The sequence below is a fragment of the Chiloscyllium punctatum genome, chromosome 38 (assembly GCF_047496795.1).
Source record: "Chiloscyllium punctatum isolate Juve2018m chromosome 38, sChiPun1.3, whole genome shotgun sequence".
Classification (NCBI taxonomy): domain Eukaryota; kingdom Metazoa; phylum Chordata; class Chondrichthyes; order Orectolobiformes; family Hemiscylliidae; genus Chiloscyllium; species Chiloscyllium punctatum.
The window spans coordinates 20,804,429-20,823,461 of NC_092776.1; the positions used below are offsets into that span (position 1 = coordinate 20,804,429).

Here is a 19,033-nt window from a genome sequence, read left to right on the forward strand (position 1 = left end):
ACCACCCCAACTCAAGTGTTGAGGTTAATTGTATCACTCTTTGCATCATGACATTTTAAATTTAAAAAATGGAAATCTCCTGCCTCTCCACATTTGAATAATTGACAATGATGATTTTTTAAAATGTAAAATAGGCTACTTTTCATTTCAGACATTTACATTGCAAATCTCTCCCTAATTCATTTGATTCTTGAACTATTGATGTGTGAACAATGAAATTAAGACACTTGTAAATACATTTTCCATGAAAATGTACTTTTTATGTGGCTTGAATTATGGGGTAGGTGTTAACAAGCATTGATACAATCACAGTTGATTGGAAGGGCAAGCAGATTGACAGATCAGAAATTCAGTGGACCATCCCGAGGGCAAGTTGACTTAGTTTATTTTGGTTAATTTATGGTAGTGGAAGATAGACAGCCAATGGCTGATTCACTAAAAATATGACAACAATTCCATTTTTTTTGTTTTGTCAAGTGGCTTACCTGTGTGAATAAATTAAACTTCAGTGATTTTAAATGAATCAATTTAATTGATTAAATATTTATGTTTAACTATAGAATTGCAGATTGACACAACAGTACAGTCTGCAATTCTACATTAAAGACTTTCAAAGATTGTCAATCTCTTGCAGTGATTGAAAAGGTGATATGCAAGTAGTGTGAAGATATTTAAAATTGTACACCAAGTATTTGCTAAATGCCCCTAAAAATGAAAATGTAAATTTTTGTAAAGTAGGTGTCTGTAGTTCTATCTTTTGGAAATTGTTTGATAAAGAACAATTAAACAGTTAAGAGAAATGGCACTGACAACTAATGTTCATTATTTTTAATGTTAGATACTAATTTTATTATTTAACCAAATGAGTTTCTCCCTGTCCTTTCAATCTCTAACTAACTGCCACCTGCACTTTTACATAGTACTTTTTCTTTATTACTCCTCGTTTCCAGACTATTTTCCCATAGGTTTGATCCCTGTACAAACCATTGATCATGTGCAAGTCCAGATATAAAACATAATCACATAACATATTGCGGGTGTCAAAGTTTTTGAAGAAGGTTGCCATGGGGAAGTGGCAGAATGTTGTATACCTGAAATAGCTTATTAATTCAAGATCCCAAAAGCGTAGTTAAGTGAATAATTTTTATTAGTTTTTGGAGGAGAAATAATTACTTTGAATATATTTGGGGGCAGTTGCATTCTTGAAGCAGAAGCCATATGATGCTGGAAGAGTCAGAAAATGGGGGGTAAAATAGAGTTGCAAAGGTGCTCACTCAAATCGATCTGATTGCATGAATTTCCTGTAAAGCAGAGAAAGATGGAAGTTCAACCATACCAAAAGGCTTGGAATTAAAATAGATAGGCTACTGAGATGATATCCTAGATGCCACCTTCTAAGAACTCAATGGGCTTTTAGGTTGTAATGATAGAACATAGAACATAGAACATAGAACAATACAGCACAGAACAGGCCCTTCGGCCCACGATGTTGTGCCGAACTTCTATCCTAGATTAAGCACCCATCCATGTACCTATCCAAATGCCGCTTAAAGGTCGCCAATGAATCTGACTCTACCACTCCCTCGGGCAGCGCATTCCATGCCCCCACCACTCTCTGGGTAAAGAACCCACCCCTGACATCTCCCCTATACCTTCCACCCTTCACCTTAAATTTATGTCCCCTTGTAACACTCTGTTGTACCCGGGGAAAAAGTTTCTGACTGTCTACTCTATCTATTCCTCTGATCATCTTATAAACCTCTATCAAGTCACCCCTCATCCTTCGCCGTTCCAACGAGAAAAGGCCGAGAACTCTCAACCTATCCTCGTACGACCTACTCTCCATTCCAGGCAACATCCTGGTAAATCTTCTCTGCACCCTCTCCAAAGCTTCCACATCTTTCCTAAAGTGAGGCGACCAGAACTGCACACAGTACTCCAAATGTGGCCTAACCAAAGTCCTGTACAGCTGCAACATCACCTCACGACTCTTGAATTCAATCCCTCTGCTAATGAACGATAATACTCCATAGGCCTTCTTACAAACTCTATCCACCTGAGTGGCAACCTTCAAAGATCTATGTACATAGACCCCAAGATCCCTCTGTTCCTCCACCTGACCAAGAACCCTACCATTAACCCTGTATTCCGCATTCTTATTTGTTCTTCCAAAATGGACAACCTCACACTTGGCAGGGTTGAACTCCATCTGCCACTCCTCAGCCCAGCTCTGCATCATATCTAAGTCCCTCTGCAGCCGACAACAGCCCTCCTCACTGTCCACAACTCCACCTATCTTTGTATCATCTGCAAATTTACTGACCCACCCTTCGACTCCCTCATCTAAGTCATTAATAAAAATTACAAACAGCAGAGGACCCAGAACTGATCCCTGCGGAACTCCACTTGTAACTGGACTCCATGCTGAATATTTACCATCTACCACCACTCTCTGACTTCGACCGGTTAGCCAGTTTTCTATCCAATTGGCCAAATTTCCCTCTATCCCATGCCTCCTGACTTTCCGCATAAGCCTACCATGGGGAACCTTATCAAATGCCTTACTAAAATCCATGTACACTACATCCACTGCTCTACCCTCATCCACATGCTTGGTCACCTCCTCGAAGAATTCAATAAGACTTGTAAGGCAAGACCTACCCTTCACAAATCCGTGCTGGCTGTCCCTAATCAAGCAGTGTCTTTCCAGATACTCGTAAATCCTATCCCTCAGTACCCTTTCCATTACTTTGCCTACCACAGAAGTAAGACTAACTGGCTTGTAATTCCCGGGGTTATCCCTATTCCCTTTTTTGAACAGGGGCACAACATTCGCTACTCTCCAGTCCCCTGGTACCACCCCAGTTGCCAGTGAAGACGAGAAGATCATTGCCAACGGTACTGCAATTTCCTCTCTTGCTTCCCACATAATCCTAGGATATATCCCGTCAGGCCCGGGGGACTTGTCTATCCTCAAGTTGTTCAAAATGTCCAACACATCTTCCTTCCTAACAGGTATCTCTTCTAGCTTATTAGTCCGTTTCACACTCTCCTCTTCAACAATACGGTCCCTCTCGTTCGTAAATACTGAAGAGAAGTACTTGCTCAAGACCTCTCCTATCTCTTCCGACTCAATACACAGTCTCCCACCACTGTCCTTGATCGGACCTACCCTCGTTCTCGTCATTCTCAGGTTTCTCACATACGCATAGAATGCCTTGGGGTTATCCTTGATCCTATCCGCCAGGGATTTTTCATGCCCTCTCTTAGCTCTCCTAATCCCTTTCTTCAGGTCCCTTCTGGCTATCCTGTATCCCTCCACTGCTCTGTCTGAACCTTGTTTCCTCAACCTTATGTAAGCCTCCTTCTTCCTCTTTACTAGACATTCAACCTCCCTCGTCAACCAAGGCTCCCTCACACGACCATTTCTTTCCTGCCTGATCGGTACATACATATCAAGGACACGTCGTATCTGCTCCTTGAAAAAGTCCCACATTTCCACCACATCCTTCCCTGACAGCCTATGCTCCCAACGTATGCTCCTCAAATCCTGTCTTACAGCATCGTAATTTCCCTTCCCCCAATTGTAAAAACTTCCTTGTTGTGCGCACCTATCTCTCTCCATAACCAAGGTGAAAGTCACAGAATTGTGGTCGCCATCACCAAAATGTTCACCCACTAACAAGCCCACCACTTGTCCCGGTTCGTTACCGAGTACCAAATCCAATATGGCCTCCCCTCTGGTTGGACAATCTACATACTGCGTTAGAAAAGCTTCCTGGACACACTGCACAAACACCGCCCCATCCAATCTACTTGATCTAAAGAGCTTCCAATCAATATTTGGGAAGTTGAAGTCGCCCATGACTACGACCCTGTGGCTTCTGCACCTTTCCAAAATCTGTTTCCCAATCTGTTTCTCCACATCTCTGCTGCTATTGGGGGGCCTATAATAAACACCCAACAAGGTGACTGCACCTTTCCTATTTCTGACTTCAGCCCATACTACCTCCAGAGGCAGATCCCCCTCAAACTTCCTTTCTGCAGCCGTTATACCATTTCTAATTAGCAATGCCACCCCCCCTCCTTTTTTACCACCCTCCCTAATCTTACTGAAACATCTGTAACCAGGAACCTCCAACAGCCATTCCTGTCCCTCATCTATCCATGTTTCCGTGATGGCCACAACATCGTAGTCCCAGGTACCGATCCACGCCTTAAGTTCACCCACCTTATTTCTGATACTCCTTGCATTGAAGTATACGCACTTGAGCCCATCTCTGTGTCCGCAAGTAGTCCCTGTCAGTGCTACCTTCTCCACAGCCTCCCTACAGTCTTGGACATCCTGACACACAGCTAGCTTACTTGCTGGACTACAAGTCCGGATCCCATCCCCCTGCCAAATTAGTTTAAACCCCCCCGAAGAGTGCTAGCAAACCTACCCCCCAGGATATTGGTGCCCTTCTGGTTCAGGTGCAACCCGTCCTGTTTATACAGGTCCCACCTTCCCCAGAATGCAGTCCAATTGTCCAAATATCTGAAGCCCTCCCTCCTACACCATCCTTGCAGCCACGTGTTCAACTGCACTCTCTCCCTATTCTTTGCCTCTCTGTCACGTGGCACCGGCAACAACCCAGAGATGGCGACACTGTCTGTCCTAGCTTTTAGCTTCCAGCCTAACTCCTTGAGCTCTTGAATGACCTCCCCACCCCTCTTCCTACCTATGTCGTTGGTGCCAATGTGTACCACGACTTCTGGCTGCACACCCTCCCCCTTAAGGATTCTGAAGACACGGTCCGAGACGTCTCGGACCCTAGCACCTGGGAGGCAACAAACCATCCGAGAGTCTCGCCCATGTCCACATGTCCTCTAACTAGAGAGTCCCCTATAACTAGCGCTCTCCTCTTCTCCCCCTTTCCCTTCTGAATCTCAGAGCCACAGACCCCTTCACTGCAGCTTACACCTGCAAGGCTGTCCCCCCCAACAGTTTCCAAAGCTGCATACTTATTTTTTAGGTGAACGACCACAGGGGAACCCTGCACTGCCTGTTTCTTCCCCTTCCCACCTCTAACTGTTACCCAGCTACCTCTGTTCTCTGGCGTAACTATGTCCCTGTAGCTTCTATCGATCACCCTCTCAGCCTCTCGAATAATCCTCAGCTCATCCAGCTCCAGTTCCAGTTCCCTAACTCGTTCGGTGAGGATCAGGATCTGACTGCATTTCCTGCACACGAAGTCGGCAGGAGTATCGGTGGTCACCCCTACCTCAAACATCCTGCAGGAGGAACATTCCACCGCCTGCGCTGCCATGACTGTACACTGTCTCCAAAAACAAGAACACTGAGTCAATAACCTGTGGACTTTAAAGTTAGGTTAGAGGAGGAGGGTGGGAGGGAGGCCCTACGGAAGTAGGACCTGGAGTCTAGAACACACCCACTCAAATACTAATCACTTGCCTTCCCGCCCAGCTATGCGCTCCAACCTCACTTCCGCTGCCCGCTACAGGTAAGTAATTTTGAAACAAACTGTCTTACCTTAGCTGTAGTCTCCCGGGTTCGTTTTTCCTCGGCCGCTGCTCCCACTCAAATGACCGTTGGTGATTAGAGGGGGAGTATTTATACTCACCGTTCTCCTTCCCGGCTGCCCCTCTGTTTACCGTCACTTCCTCTGCTGCTCCCGCTCATTTTGTGAAGAGAGAGAAAAAAAAACCGCTGCCCGCTACAGGTAAGTAATTTTGAAACAAACTGTCTTACCTTAGCTGTAGTCTCCCGGGTTCGTTTTTCCTCGGCCGCTGCTCCCACTCAAATTTTGGACTGATAGTTTGGAGCTCTTGATAAAATTGCAGGTAATAGTTTGTTGCACCTGAGATTGATTTCACAGTCTATACTTAGTTTGTTCGTTGTGTTGGTTTCACTTGTTTGTGGTTCTCCAATATCATACTTACTCACCACCTGAACCCAGAGCTCCTTTTAAGGCTAGATTACCAGAACCATATGCAAAATCCATTCAGCAAGTGAAAAATTTAAATCCAGTACTTAATCACATTGTGAGATGCTAACTTAAATATGTTACTGAAGTGATTTGGATACACACACTTGGACATTTGAACAACATGAAATCCGTTGCAAAAACTGTATAAACAATGGTTGGGAATGCATTTTTATTTTTAGTATTTAAGTCAACTATTTTTAATATCAAGGTGAACTATGATTATGAAAATACTTTTCAAAATTAGACTGACCTTTAGGAGGTTTTTTTTTCTTGTCTACAACAGGAACAGGATTGGTTGAAGCAGATTGTTCAGGCTCTGGTACCTCCTCTACTTCAGCATCTTTTTTCTTTTGCTCTTCATCTTCTTCCACCTTTCTTTGAAAATATTCACTACAAACAGCAAATTCAGAATTGTCACTATGCTCAATTAGCAAATCATTACCAACATACAATTGCAATATTTTAAGACTAAAACTTTCAATTAGTGTCAATACATTTGTTGACTAAAGGGGCTGCAAAGTGGACTGAAATTTAATGGTTGATTGTCTATAGGGCTCCGAGAACACAAGTTAAATACTAAAGAGACAGTTCACTGTTTCTGCTAGACCAAACTGTAGCATAAACAAGATAAACTAATGACTGTATTAAAACAAATGACACAATCACACTGTGCATAAAAAGATGAAGTATTGATTGGGTTAAAAAGGATAATTGAGTCATGTACTAACCAGTAAGAAAAGGATACAGTAAGGATTTACACACGATTACATTAGACTGAAATAGGAAAGAAATAGCCTCACATGAAATCATAGAGTCATTACACTGCTGTGGATCACATGGTCTGTCAACACTATGTTGACTCTCTGTAAAGTAATGCAGTCAGTCCCATTCTCCTACTTAATATCCATAACTTAGCAAGTCCCTCTATCTTTAGAACTGTGTCATAAAGTATGAATTGCTTCTTTCTATTCCTTCTGTTATGGCATGCATCTGAATTTACGAGTTGGGAGCAGAAGAGGGCCGCATTGCTCCTTGAACCAACTCCATCATTCAATTACAGCGTGGCTGATCTGATTTCTTCACATTCCTGCCTAACCCTGATAATCTTTCATCTTCATTCTTATCAAGAATTTATCTAACTCTGCCTTAAAAAAATTCAACGATACTGCTTTCATCACATTTTAAGGCTGAGATTTCCAAAGCCTCATGACCTTCTGAGAGGAAACATTTCTGCTCATCGCTGTTTTAAATCCCTTATTTAGAAACAGTGAACCTTAGTTCTAAATTCTCCCACAAACTCTTTCCACATCCACCCCGTCAAGATGTCTAATAGGCTAAATTTTCCAGTGTTTTGTCAGCATTTTTTGCCAGAGATTCGTGGTGCGTCGACCACTCCTATAGATTTTTCTCCACAATCATCCACATGTCAGCTCTTTAATGATCCAACTGGCCTTGATAGCAAACAACTCAAGCAGTCATTCCTGTCATTGACGTCATGTTTAACTCCATCACGCTTCACGTGCTGCAAGCCAGGAGCTGCCCCTTTACAATGTGGTCCTGCACTTTTATCCTGAACACCATGATCGGGAAAGGTAGGTTGGCTCCTCCAGAGATCTGCAGGTGGTGAATGGGGTGATCGAACAAAGGGCAGTGCTTTTTCCTTGAGCCCAGCAAAGAACGCCATGTCACTAGATGCACCCTGCCTGGTCAAAGATAGCAGCCCAGATCAATGAGTGTCCCAGGTTAAGAGAAATGCCAAGCAATGTCAAAAAAGGTTAATGACCTTCTGTATTCCAGAAGGCTAAGCACTACAAAATTACTCTCTGCCACCTCACCCCCACAGAGTTACTACAACTCACTGTAACAGTGCCATGAAACACACCTTTTACGTTTCATGGGCTACAGTCTCACTATTGCATGGAGCACATCCACTTAATGGCTCTCTTGCACATCAACCTCCTAAACTACTTCTCATTTCAGCCTTCTCCACAGCCAATACACTCACTGGGGCAGCCCTATCATCTCTCCTGCACCAATTATCATCACTAATGCCCCTCACATTCATACTCACTTCCATCAAACTCACTCCCTCTCTCAATATCATTGCAAGAAAATATATGTCTCATAGCCAGACCAAGAGTCCTAAGATGGCTAATGAGGTTGATTCAGTGGCTACAAACATTATAACACTTAGAATATTTGTTGTCATGTTCAAGTTCTATTTATGTACTACTAGTATGTATCATAGTTCGTCCTTTTCATCACTTCTGCTTCTCCTCTTCATTTTGCCATCATTGGGTCTCAAAATGCTGTATTTCTTCCCACAGACTCTGCCTCCATCTGGTTTGGTCCAGAGCGATGGTCTCCCAGGAGTTGATGTCAATATTGCATTTGTTGATCACGTGCTGATGAAGCCAATGGACTCAAAACATTAACTCTGTTGCTCTTCATAAATGATGTCAGATTTGCTTTCTTTCTCTAGCACTTGGTTTTTGTTTCAGATTTTCAGCATACACACCTTTTATGTTTATTGCTTTTCTTATGTTGGCTTTCAGCATAGCCCTGAAGCATTTATTGTGCATTCCTCTCTTCCATCTGTCCTGACTGAGTGGTGAGAAGAGGGCCTGCTTTGCAAGCCTGGTATCTGACATCTGAAGGGATTTTGCCTGAAATGTCGATTTTCCTGCTCCTTGGATGCTGCCTGACCTGCTGTGCTTTTCCAGCATCAGTCTGATCTAAACATCTGAACTATATCATCAACCCACTGAAGTTGAAAGACAGCTGATTATAGCTTCGATGCTTATGGTACAGCAGTCTTCCCACACAAAACGTAACTTACAGGCTCTGTGCAAGAAATTTTATTAGAGAAGTTTAAAAGAACAATACATTTGGAAGAACTAAAGCTGTACCTCAGAAATTTGTCCACTTGTTTCTGATTAGCTGGCAAAAGCCCTTTTATTAGGGAATTCAATGGCCCATTAATCCATTCCAAGGCAAACTGGACACTGATATTCTTTAGCTCAATTTCTTTATCCATGGTATCGAAGGTAGTGTAGTTAGGATCACAACAAGAATTAGACATTGTAGTAAAACAGATACTCTGAAAAGCAGATTGTGTTAGGACATATTAAATGCAGATATCTTGAGTAGTAATGATTTAAACTTGAGATGTCAGTATATCTCCTGTAAATGAGATGTTGCCTGACTTTGGTTTTAAAAAAAGTCTAGTCACGTTTGATGCAGTACATTGTTGTATGTATGCTAATCTTCATTGAAATCCAGATTATAATCATAAAGAAAAGTTCCTAGTCACCACATTGTTTTTGATATAGAACAAAGTGAAGTAGGTGTAATTCAGCTTTCACTATTATTTGGAGTGTACAATATGAAGGTGCTCAGATATGTTAAAATTCATTGAAAAACTCTGCAGGCAACTGCCATGAAATTATTATTTTTATTATTTTTGGTCAAAGTTCCATGAAATAAAGAAGTTCTGCTCTTCAATGGTCAAGTAATAAATCAGCTGCAAACTTGTTGAGCCCAAAAGCAAAACCAGCAGTAGCATCAAAGAGCTGACATAAAGGAACGAGAGAATAAACATTCTTTGAACGATGCTAAATCTCCAGATATTAAAAAATCATGCTATAATAAATGAGATTACCTAACTCAAATATCTTAGTCAGATTTTACATCTCAATTTGGGAAACTCATGTTGGATAGCAGAAAATGGATGGACGGAACCATAAATGAACCAGTCAACTTCCACTGGCCACCAGTGAAAAGGTGTCAAATTATGAAGCAATGTGTACTCAGGTGATGTCACATTTAGTATTTTTAAATACCTGTCTCAATTTTCCTACATTTCCCAGCTTCAGTGAGGCAGGCGGACTCCAGAAGCCTGTGTAAAACATGTTAGATTAGTCTGTTCTTGGAGAAGACTTCGGAGTTGGAAATATTTTAGAGAGAGTTTAAGAGTTATTGCCAAAATGGAATGTCATAATTAGATATTATATAATGTTTAAGTATGTTTGAACACATTGTCCCTAAAAGATAAGTGACCAGTAAATTGAGCAGGATGTAAGTGTCCAGGCACACTACTTTGTTTCTGTTGTTATGAATCAGGCCAGACCGCCTCAAAATGTTTCAAGGAGATAGCCCAGGCCCTTTTTATTTTTTCTTTTAGGCAGATGCAATGTGGATATTCCAGGAGTGATACAGCTGGTCGAACCACTCAGCTTTAAACAAAACAGAATTTACATAAACACTATGGATAGAACACAAACAAAAATAAAACAGAATTTAGAATAACATTGCTCATTTGATCATCCAACCAACTCTGTCACAACTTAACGAAGGAGCTGTTTCAATCCATGCAACATCCAATAAACACATCCTTTGGCAAAAAGATAAATTCAAACACTGGTTCTTATAAGCAGGAATGTTTTCAGAGAGAAAGTTCAGGCAAGACCTCTGTTGAAGCATGAAATTTCTTCACTGTAGCTGCTTCTCTAGGTCCCCAGCAGTTTTCTGACTGCTTACTAAAACAAATCAAACTAGAAAAAACCTGAACTGGGAGAAGTGGGCACTGCCCTTTCATTGTAGAACGCTTTTAAAACAAAACCTAAAGGCCTTCTTTTATTGTTGACTTGGGTCAGCCATTTCGGCATCATTGTCTTTACAACCCCTTTTGAAAAAATCCAAGGACAAGGTAACTTTGTTAAAGGACTTTCTCAGTCAGGCAACGTGCTTTTCTGCATTCAATGTGTATCAATGAGCAGATCTTCATGTGTCTGGATCCTGTGCTTTGATTTTCACACTGTTTAACAGTCCAGACATCTGTTAAGCCTTGGAAAAAAAACTTATTTTGTCAAAAGTTCATCTGTTGATTTTTTAAATAACGATCAGGTGGCTCAAAAAATTTAAAGGCTACATTATCTTGAGCTCTGGAGGACCTATGATAGTTGTGCAATGGATCTTGTCATGAACACTTGGCTGAGCTCCAATTCTCACAAATGGATTTAGCTCAGTGCAAGTTAATTACATAATTGTGAATTGGACCGTGAGCTTTGTTAGATCAGATAATAAATAATATATTTTAAAGAATTGTTTAATTTTTTATTTGTTTTGATGGATCTGAGCACTTAAAAGGAGTGAGTTTTTTTTAAGACTGAGGTCTAATGGTTGTGTGTTTCATTGTCAGCTTAAAGTTTCTAAGATGACCAACATTTTCAGTGGAGATTGAATAGATGTTTGTTCATTCAGTCACTGCATAGCATTTTAAAGGCTTTCAATGCCGTTTTCTGGCTTTTGCGTTCTGTTCATTGTGATACTAGATAAGCAGATATGTATGGAAGCAACAAAGGGACATATTGAATATGGAGCTAGCATGGAAGATCTGAGGGAGTGCAGAGGGTATGGAGGAAGTGCAGTTAGCTGTCAAGAGAACATACATTTAATAGATTTTTCAGATAAAGGACTAGTGCAATTTAGAACATATATTTAATGTGTAACTCATACAGTTTATCTGGTCTATCTGCCTCCACAATGTTCCTGAAGGCAAATAATTAATAGGCTGTCCATGGGAGGCATATTCAATTCAAATAGAAAAGTTAAAAAGTCTTAAAATTGATAAATCTCCTGGCCCTGATGGGATACACCCTAGAGTTCTGAGAGAGGTTGCTGACGAAATAGCAGAGGCATTGGTTGAGATCTTTCAAGAGTCACTGGAGTCAGGAAAGGTCCCGGATGATTGGAAGATGGCTGTAGTAACCCCCTTGTTCAAGAAAGGATCAAGGCAAAAGATGGAAAATTATAGGCCAATCAGCTTAACCTCGGTTGTTGGGAAAATTCTAGAATCCATCATTAAGGATGAGGTTTCTAAATTCTTGGAAGAGCAGAGTCTGATTAGAACAAGTCCACATGGATTTAGTAAAGGGAGGTCATGCCTGACAAACCTGTTGGAATTTTTTGAAGAGGTAACAAGTAGGTTAGACCAGGGGAACCCAGTGGATGTGGTCTATCTGGACTTTCAAAAGGCCTTTGATAAGGTGCCACACGGGAGACTGCTGAGCAAGGTGAGGGCCCATGGTGTTCGAGGTGAGCTGCTGGGATGGATTGAGGATTGGCTATCTAACAGAAGGCAGAGAGTTGGGATAAAAGGTTCTTTTTCAGAATGGCAGCCGGTGACGAGCGGTGTCCCGCAGGGTTCGGTGCTGGGGCCACAGCTGTTCGCATTATATATTAATGATTTGGATGAGGGAACCGGGGGCATTCTAGCGAAGTTTGCCAATGATACAAAGTTAGGTAGACAGGCAGGTAGTACTGAGGAAGTGGGGAGGCTACAGAAGGATCTAGACAGGTTGGGAGAGTGGTCCAGGAAATGGCTGATGGAATTTAACGTGAGCAAGTGCGAGGTCTTGCACTTTGGCAAAAAGAATATAGGAATGGACTACTTTCTAAATGGTGAGAAACTTAATAAAGCCAAAGCACAAAGGGATCTGGGAGTGCTAGTCGAGGATTCTCTAAAGGTAAACATGCAGGTTGAGTCTGTGATTAAGAAAGCGAATGCAATGTTGTCTCTTATCTCAAGAGGGTTGGAATATAAAAGCAGAGATGTACTACTAAGACTTTATAAAGCTCTGGTTAGGCCCCATTTGGAGTACTGTGTCCAGTTTTGGTCCCCACACCTCAGGAAGGACATACTGGCACTGGAACGTGTCCAGCGGGGATTCACACGGATGATCCCTGGAATGACAGGTCTAGCATATGAGGAACGGCTGAGGATACTGGGATTGTATTCATTGGAGTTTAGAAGATTAAGGGGAGATCTAATAGAGACGTACAAAATAATACATGGCTTTGAAAAGGTGGATGCTAGAAAATTGTTTCCGTTAGGCGAGGAGACTAGGACCCGTGGACACAGCCTTAGAATTAGAGGGGGTCATTTCAGAACGGAAATGCGGAGACATTTCTTCAGCCAGAGAGTGGTGGGCCTGTGGAATTCATTGCCACGGAGTGCAGTGGAAGCCGGGACGCTAAATGTCTTCAAGGCCGAGATTGATAGGTTCTTGTTGTCTAGAGAAATTAAGGGCTACGGGGAGAACGCTGGCAAGTGGAGCTGAAATGTGCATCAGCCATGATTGAATGGCGGAGTGGACTCGATGGGCCGAATGGCCTTACTTCCACTCCTATGTCTTATGGTCTTATGGTCTTATGGTCTTAAAATCATTTGGATGGACTGTGAGGACAGGAAGGCCACTGTAAGTGCCCAAATCTCAGGGTAATAGGGAGCCCTCCAGACATTAGATTGCACCAGTAGTGGATCTCAAGATACAGTCATTTTCTGAACTCATCAAATAAACTTTAACTAAATAATGACCACAGCTGTCAGGCCATCTATCATTATGGAGGGTGAAATCTCCACAAGGATGGTCAGGGGCTGAAAGTTCAACATCGCGAGAATGTTTGGAGGTGGGAGTGTGTGAGATAGAACACTCAATGCACACATTTCAAAATCACAACCCCATCTTCAATGCTACCTTCACAAACCCAATAGAATTTCACACTATCATTCTGAAATCTAAGTTCTAGCGAGCTATTCATGGGACCAAATTTGAACATTCATTCCTTATTAGTTCAACTTCACTGCTATTGTATTTCTATTAAATCATAATGAATTAGACAGTGAATGTATAAAGCAGTTAATATCGCAGAAGGATGCATGCTATAAATGCTGTTTTACTTACTGCATTTCTCCTATATTTATACTAAGACAACAATTTATTCACAAACCAAAAGCTGAATGCGTATGTTTGTTGTAGGACTAATGATAATTGTCTAATTGTAGTACACTATAGCTAGCCTAGCTTTCCTGTCTTTCAAAGATAGGAAGCACCCTGTTCTCAAATTATTGCATTTAATAATTGCAACTGAATCAAAAAAGAAAAGTGATGGTCAGAATAACCTACTAGCAGAAGGGATGGAATGGGCCAAAATTTGATGTCAAAATTATGGAAGGCTAATGATGCTCACCATTATTAATGTATAAATAGTACAGCAAGTTCAGCTAAGTGGCAGATGCATGATTGAATACAGATATCCAAACGCTGCTATTGAATTTATTTACTTTGCTATGAGATTAATGAAATGGCATTTTGCAGCCGGCTTATCAAGATGCATTGACTGGCATTATGCTGTAAGATAAAAGCAGAATATGCTACAAATACTCAGTTGGTCAGGCAGCATCTGTGTAGGTAGAAAGAGTTAACATTTAGATCAATAAAATTTCTTGAGAATTAAGGAAATGTAGGAATATAATAGGTTCTGGCCAAGTGAAGAAAGCAAAATCGCTTCTAACTGAGGGGTGAATGACTGGATTGCAGCTGTTCAAATAAAAAGAAAGAAACTAGAAGAAAACAGAACCAGCAAAAAAAACACGCAACAAAATGGGGGCAAAAAAGAGGATCGAGATTGGTTGAACTCAAAGTTTAAAAACCAGAAGGCCACAGATTGTCAGACTGAAAGATGAGAGGCTGTTCCATGAGGTCTGTTGAGTTTCAACGAAATGCTCTAGCAGGCTAAGGAGATAATGGTCCGGAGGTTTGGGGTGTGAGTTTGGGTGGGGGGGTGTTGCAACATTGAAATGACAAGCTACAGGAGGCTCAGTGTTATCTCTCCTCACTGAAAAAAGGTGTTACGCCAAATGGTTGCCCAGTCTCCATTTGATCTCTGTCATGTCGATAGATGTTGTTTTCTCACAACTGATACAAACTTAGCTCACCACAAAAAGTTGATTTTTAAAAAATCCATGGGGCGATGTGTGTAACACTGATAAGGCCAGCATTTGCTACATTAATTTAATGCCCTATTAGAAGATAGGGGTGAGCAGCCTTCTTGAGCCATTGCAATCAATATACTGTAGCTGCTGTTAGCATGGAAGATTCAGGTATTACACCTTGGTACAAGGAACATGGAAAAACAGTATAAAAGAAAGAGTATTATTCTAAAGGTTATGTATGAGCAGAGAGACCTGGTTTTGTCAGGTGGCAGGACAGGGACTCTAGGGGCAGAGTACAATAGCAGAGAGATTGAGATGAACTAATAAAGGACACAGGTTAGACTGAAGCACTGAGTATAATTCTAGGTGTCACACAATAAAAAAAGGATGTGACTGGATTCAAGAGAATGCAGAAAAATGGTCCCAGGAATGAAGAAAGATTTGAAAAGTTTGGATTATTTTCCTTGGAGAGAAGGCAAGGAGTAGATTTAAATAATTTTCAAAATCTCAAGGGGGCTAGACAGAGTAGAAAAGCAGTAAGTATTCTGACTCAAAAAAAAAGGGATTGAGAACCTCAAGATACAGATTTAAAGTGTCTTGCAAGAGAAGCAATTTTGAGGTGAGAGAAACCATCTTCTCCCAGTAAGTAGAAAGGGTTTGGAATGCACTGCATGTAAGTATGAAGAAAGCAAAAGCTTCTACAAAACCCAAACTTATTTTGTTTCAGGGTCCACTAAGGACCCCATTTCCTCAGGAGTCCTGAAGCATGCTCCAAATGTCTGCTTAACAGATTGTGTGTGCTTCGTGCCATTTCATTTAAACATTTTAAGATATTCGCCATCCAAGTCATCTGAAGTGTACCTGAGTTTGCAGAGTGTATAAAGAGAAGTCATGGGACTTGGCTGACACAAGTCATGTGACAACATTGGAAGTTAGGTGATCTGAAAGGTTATGAAGAACAGGCAGGAAAATGTTGAGATGAAATCTAACCTCTGACCAACTCTTGTAGCTGCAGTGTTATAATGGTCAGTCCAGTTCAGTTTCAGATCAATGTAACCCTCAGGATGTTGATGTGTGGGAATTCAGTGACGGCAATGCCATCGAACATCAAGGGATAATGATAAGATTCTCTCTTGTTGGAGTTGATCATTGGTTGACACTTGTGTGATGCGAACATTATTTCCCCGTTGCCACCCTAAATCTGGATATTGTCCAGGTCTTGCTGCACATGAACAAGGACAGCTTCGGTGTCTGAGGAATCACGAATTATGCTGCACATTGTGCAGTCATCAGCTACATCCTGAATTCTGACCTTGTGATGAAGGGAAGGTCATTAATGAAGCAGATGAAGATAGTTGGACTGTGGGAGACACTACCCTGAGGAACTCCTGCACAAATATCCCAGAACTGATACGAATGACCTCTAACAACTACATCCATTTTCCTTTTGTACCATGTACGATTCCATCAGTGCAAACTTTTCCTTTGATTGCCATTGATTCCAGTTTTGCAGGGACTCCTTAGTGTCACATTTGGTCAAATGCAGCCTTGATGTCAAAGGCAGTTACTCACACTTCAACTCTGGAATTCAACGATTTTTGTAAGTGGCTGAACTTGACGTACTGTCAGCAGATATAGGCAACACAGCTGAGGAAGGATTTGTGACTTTGCAGTGAGTACAATGTAGGTTTACAAGAATGATACCTAGATTTCAGGGGTCAATTTATTAGGAAAGATTATACAAATTAAACCTGCATGATGTCTTTGAATGATAGAACAGGCTCAAGGGGCTGAATAGCCTACTTATGCTTCTAAAGCTATTGACATCAGGAGCTGGATGGCCTTGGCAGAACTCAAACTGAGCACTATTGAGCACATTATTGTTAAGAATTGCTTGGTGGTACTGTTAATGACACCTTCCGTCCCTTTACTGATTATGGACAGTTGACTGATGGGCTGGTAAATGGCTGGGTGGATTTGTCCTGTGTTTTATTTACAAGACATACTGGTGGTGTTATACATCAGCTGGCTGACTATCATGGCAGAGCTCAGAACAAAAGAAAGACATTAGCAACAACTTAATTACATAATTTTTGAGGATGTAATAATGTCTGTGCTGATTTTGTGGAAGCTTCTAGAAAGCTGGTCAGTTTCCTTGCTGTAAAATCCAAAAATACTGGGTACCAAGCAGATGGGTAACTTCCAGACACATGCTTTTGGTGCACCTTGTGATTTCAGGCTTTAATCCTTTTTTGAACAAATGTACTTAGGATTTAAATTGTATATTTAAATGTTAGTTCAAGATTAATAATTTTATTTGCCACTCTGCAGCTTTTGCTGAAATTACATTCTAAATGTCCTTATATTAAATACATACAAACTGTATGCATTCCAATGAGATGCTAAATAATCACAATATTCTTTATAGTTGCTGATGGTTAATGGGTCAAATTATGTAATTTTCATATGCTTCTTATTCACTTTGATAGTTTTTAATAAAAATACTTCCAAAACCTCATTGTTTAGATACATTTTTTAAAGAAAATTACTTTCTATGAGTTTTTAATCAACCAACACACAAGAGATGAAGAAGTGAAGGAGGTAAGTGTTAATTTAGAAAAAACATATGGACATTTACTAAAAGCAACAGAGATTAGACTGTTGCTTTAATGAGACTTTTTAAATAATCAAAGATATTTTAAGGAGAGGTCCAAGGGGGAATTGTTTTAACAGCAATAATGGAAATGATCAGGACATTGCAGAAAACACTGATATTTCACGTTCTTTCAAACAGACTGAGGTGCTGGCATTTAATATAAGTAAGGTCTTAAGGGGAAATGAGTTTCAGGCAGCAGATAGATTTGTAACAGCAGGATGTCATGAGGAAACTGTAAATTGTGAAATATATTTATCTGACAAAGAACTTAAAGCAGATGATTAAAATTAAGATACAGGAGCATGTAGAGATTACATAGTTTATGTATGTATTAAACCTAAACTGGCTGTTAAAATTATTCCATACTACATCAGTGGTCTCAATGGACGTTTCTGCAAGCTAGTAATATTCACCTAGGAGTGCACACTGGAATTCTGATGGATGATCAATACCCAAAATAATAACTTCCTTTTTCCAATGTTGATGGACTTACTAACTGAAATCTTCTGCTTCTGCAATCATCAGTCTGTGATTTCCCATTTAATAGGTAGGATTTAGTTAGATGTAGAGGTCACAAGCAGAAGATCCAACCACCAAATTTCCCTGCCCTTTATTTGCAGACAATCAGATTGAAATAGATCAAACACCAACAGATGTTAATGATTTGAAGCCATTTTCAAGTAAAGACTACATCCTGAGGTGACTCAGCTATTCCAGCAGAACACAGCTGTAATTCTGATGGAAATCTAATGGAACAGACACAAATCTGATTATATTGAATCACTATCTTCAAAGGATGGTAGGCTGTATAACACTGAATAAGCAGGCCAGAGGTTATGCGCTAGATCTTTCTGAAGTGATCAGTTTTACTCAGGAACCAAGTACAGCATGAGATATTGTTCCAGGACTTTCACTCCAATCACAATATCTGATGTTACAGGATTAATCTGCAATTGGGAGGGTAGATAGAAAAATAGAATTAACAGTACACTCAGGATCAGGACTGTGTCAGATGGGTAAATGAGCTCGAAGAGCTAAATGGTTTATTCTTGCTCCCAACTGTTACTTAACTATGTTCCTATCTATCCTGCACTCCAGGCGTGGCCAATGCCATTGTAGCTGTGGGCATCTTGGGACCATATGAACAGGAGTAGGCCATTCAGTCCTTCAACTCTGTTCCATCATTCAATGAAATCTTGATTGGTCTGTGGCCTACATCTATACATATGCTTTTGGCCCATATCTCCTAATACCTTGGCATAACAAAAATGTATCTATCTTGCCCTTGGCATGTAGAAGTGCTTCCTAATCCTCTGAGGAAGGGTCACTTGACCCAAAACATAACTCTGATTTCTCTTTACAGATACTGTCCTATCTATTGAGCTTTTCTAGCGATCTCTATTTTTCACTTCTGAATGGTCTGTAAGAGTACACTACCTGATTCTATAATTCCCAACCAGTGGAAATTGTTTATCTATATCTACTGACTTTTCCAGTTAATAACTTTAAGATTTCAATTAGATCATCTCTTAACCTTTTAAATCGTAGAGAAAATAGGCTTAATTTGTCCAATATTTCCTCATAAGTTAACCCCTAAAGTCCAGGTATCAT

The 19,033-nt window shown here is 40.8% G+C and overlaps 1 protein-coding gene across 1 annotated transcript in view; it reads right to left on the bottom strand.

The window, feature by feature from the left end:
• eno4 (enolase 4) overlaps positions 1–19,033 on the bottom strand; it is a 52,812-nt gene that overhangs the window by 27,917 nt on the left and 5,862 nt on the right. Inside the window, 2 exon segments of the mRNA XM_072557350.1 lie at positions 6,241–6,380; positions 8,900–9,090. Coding sequence (XP_072413451.1) covers positions 6,241–6,380; positions 8,900–9,090 — 331 coding nt within the window.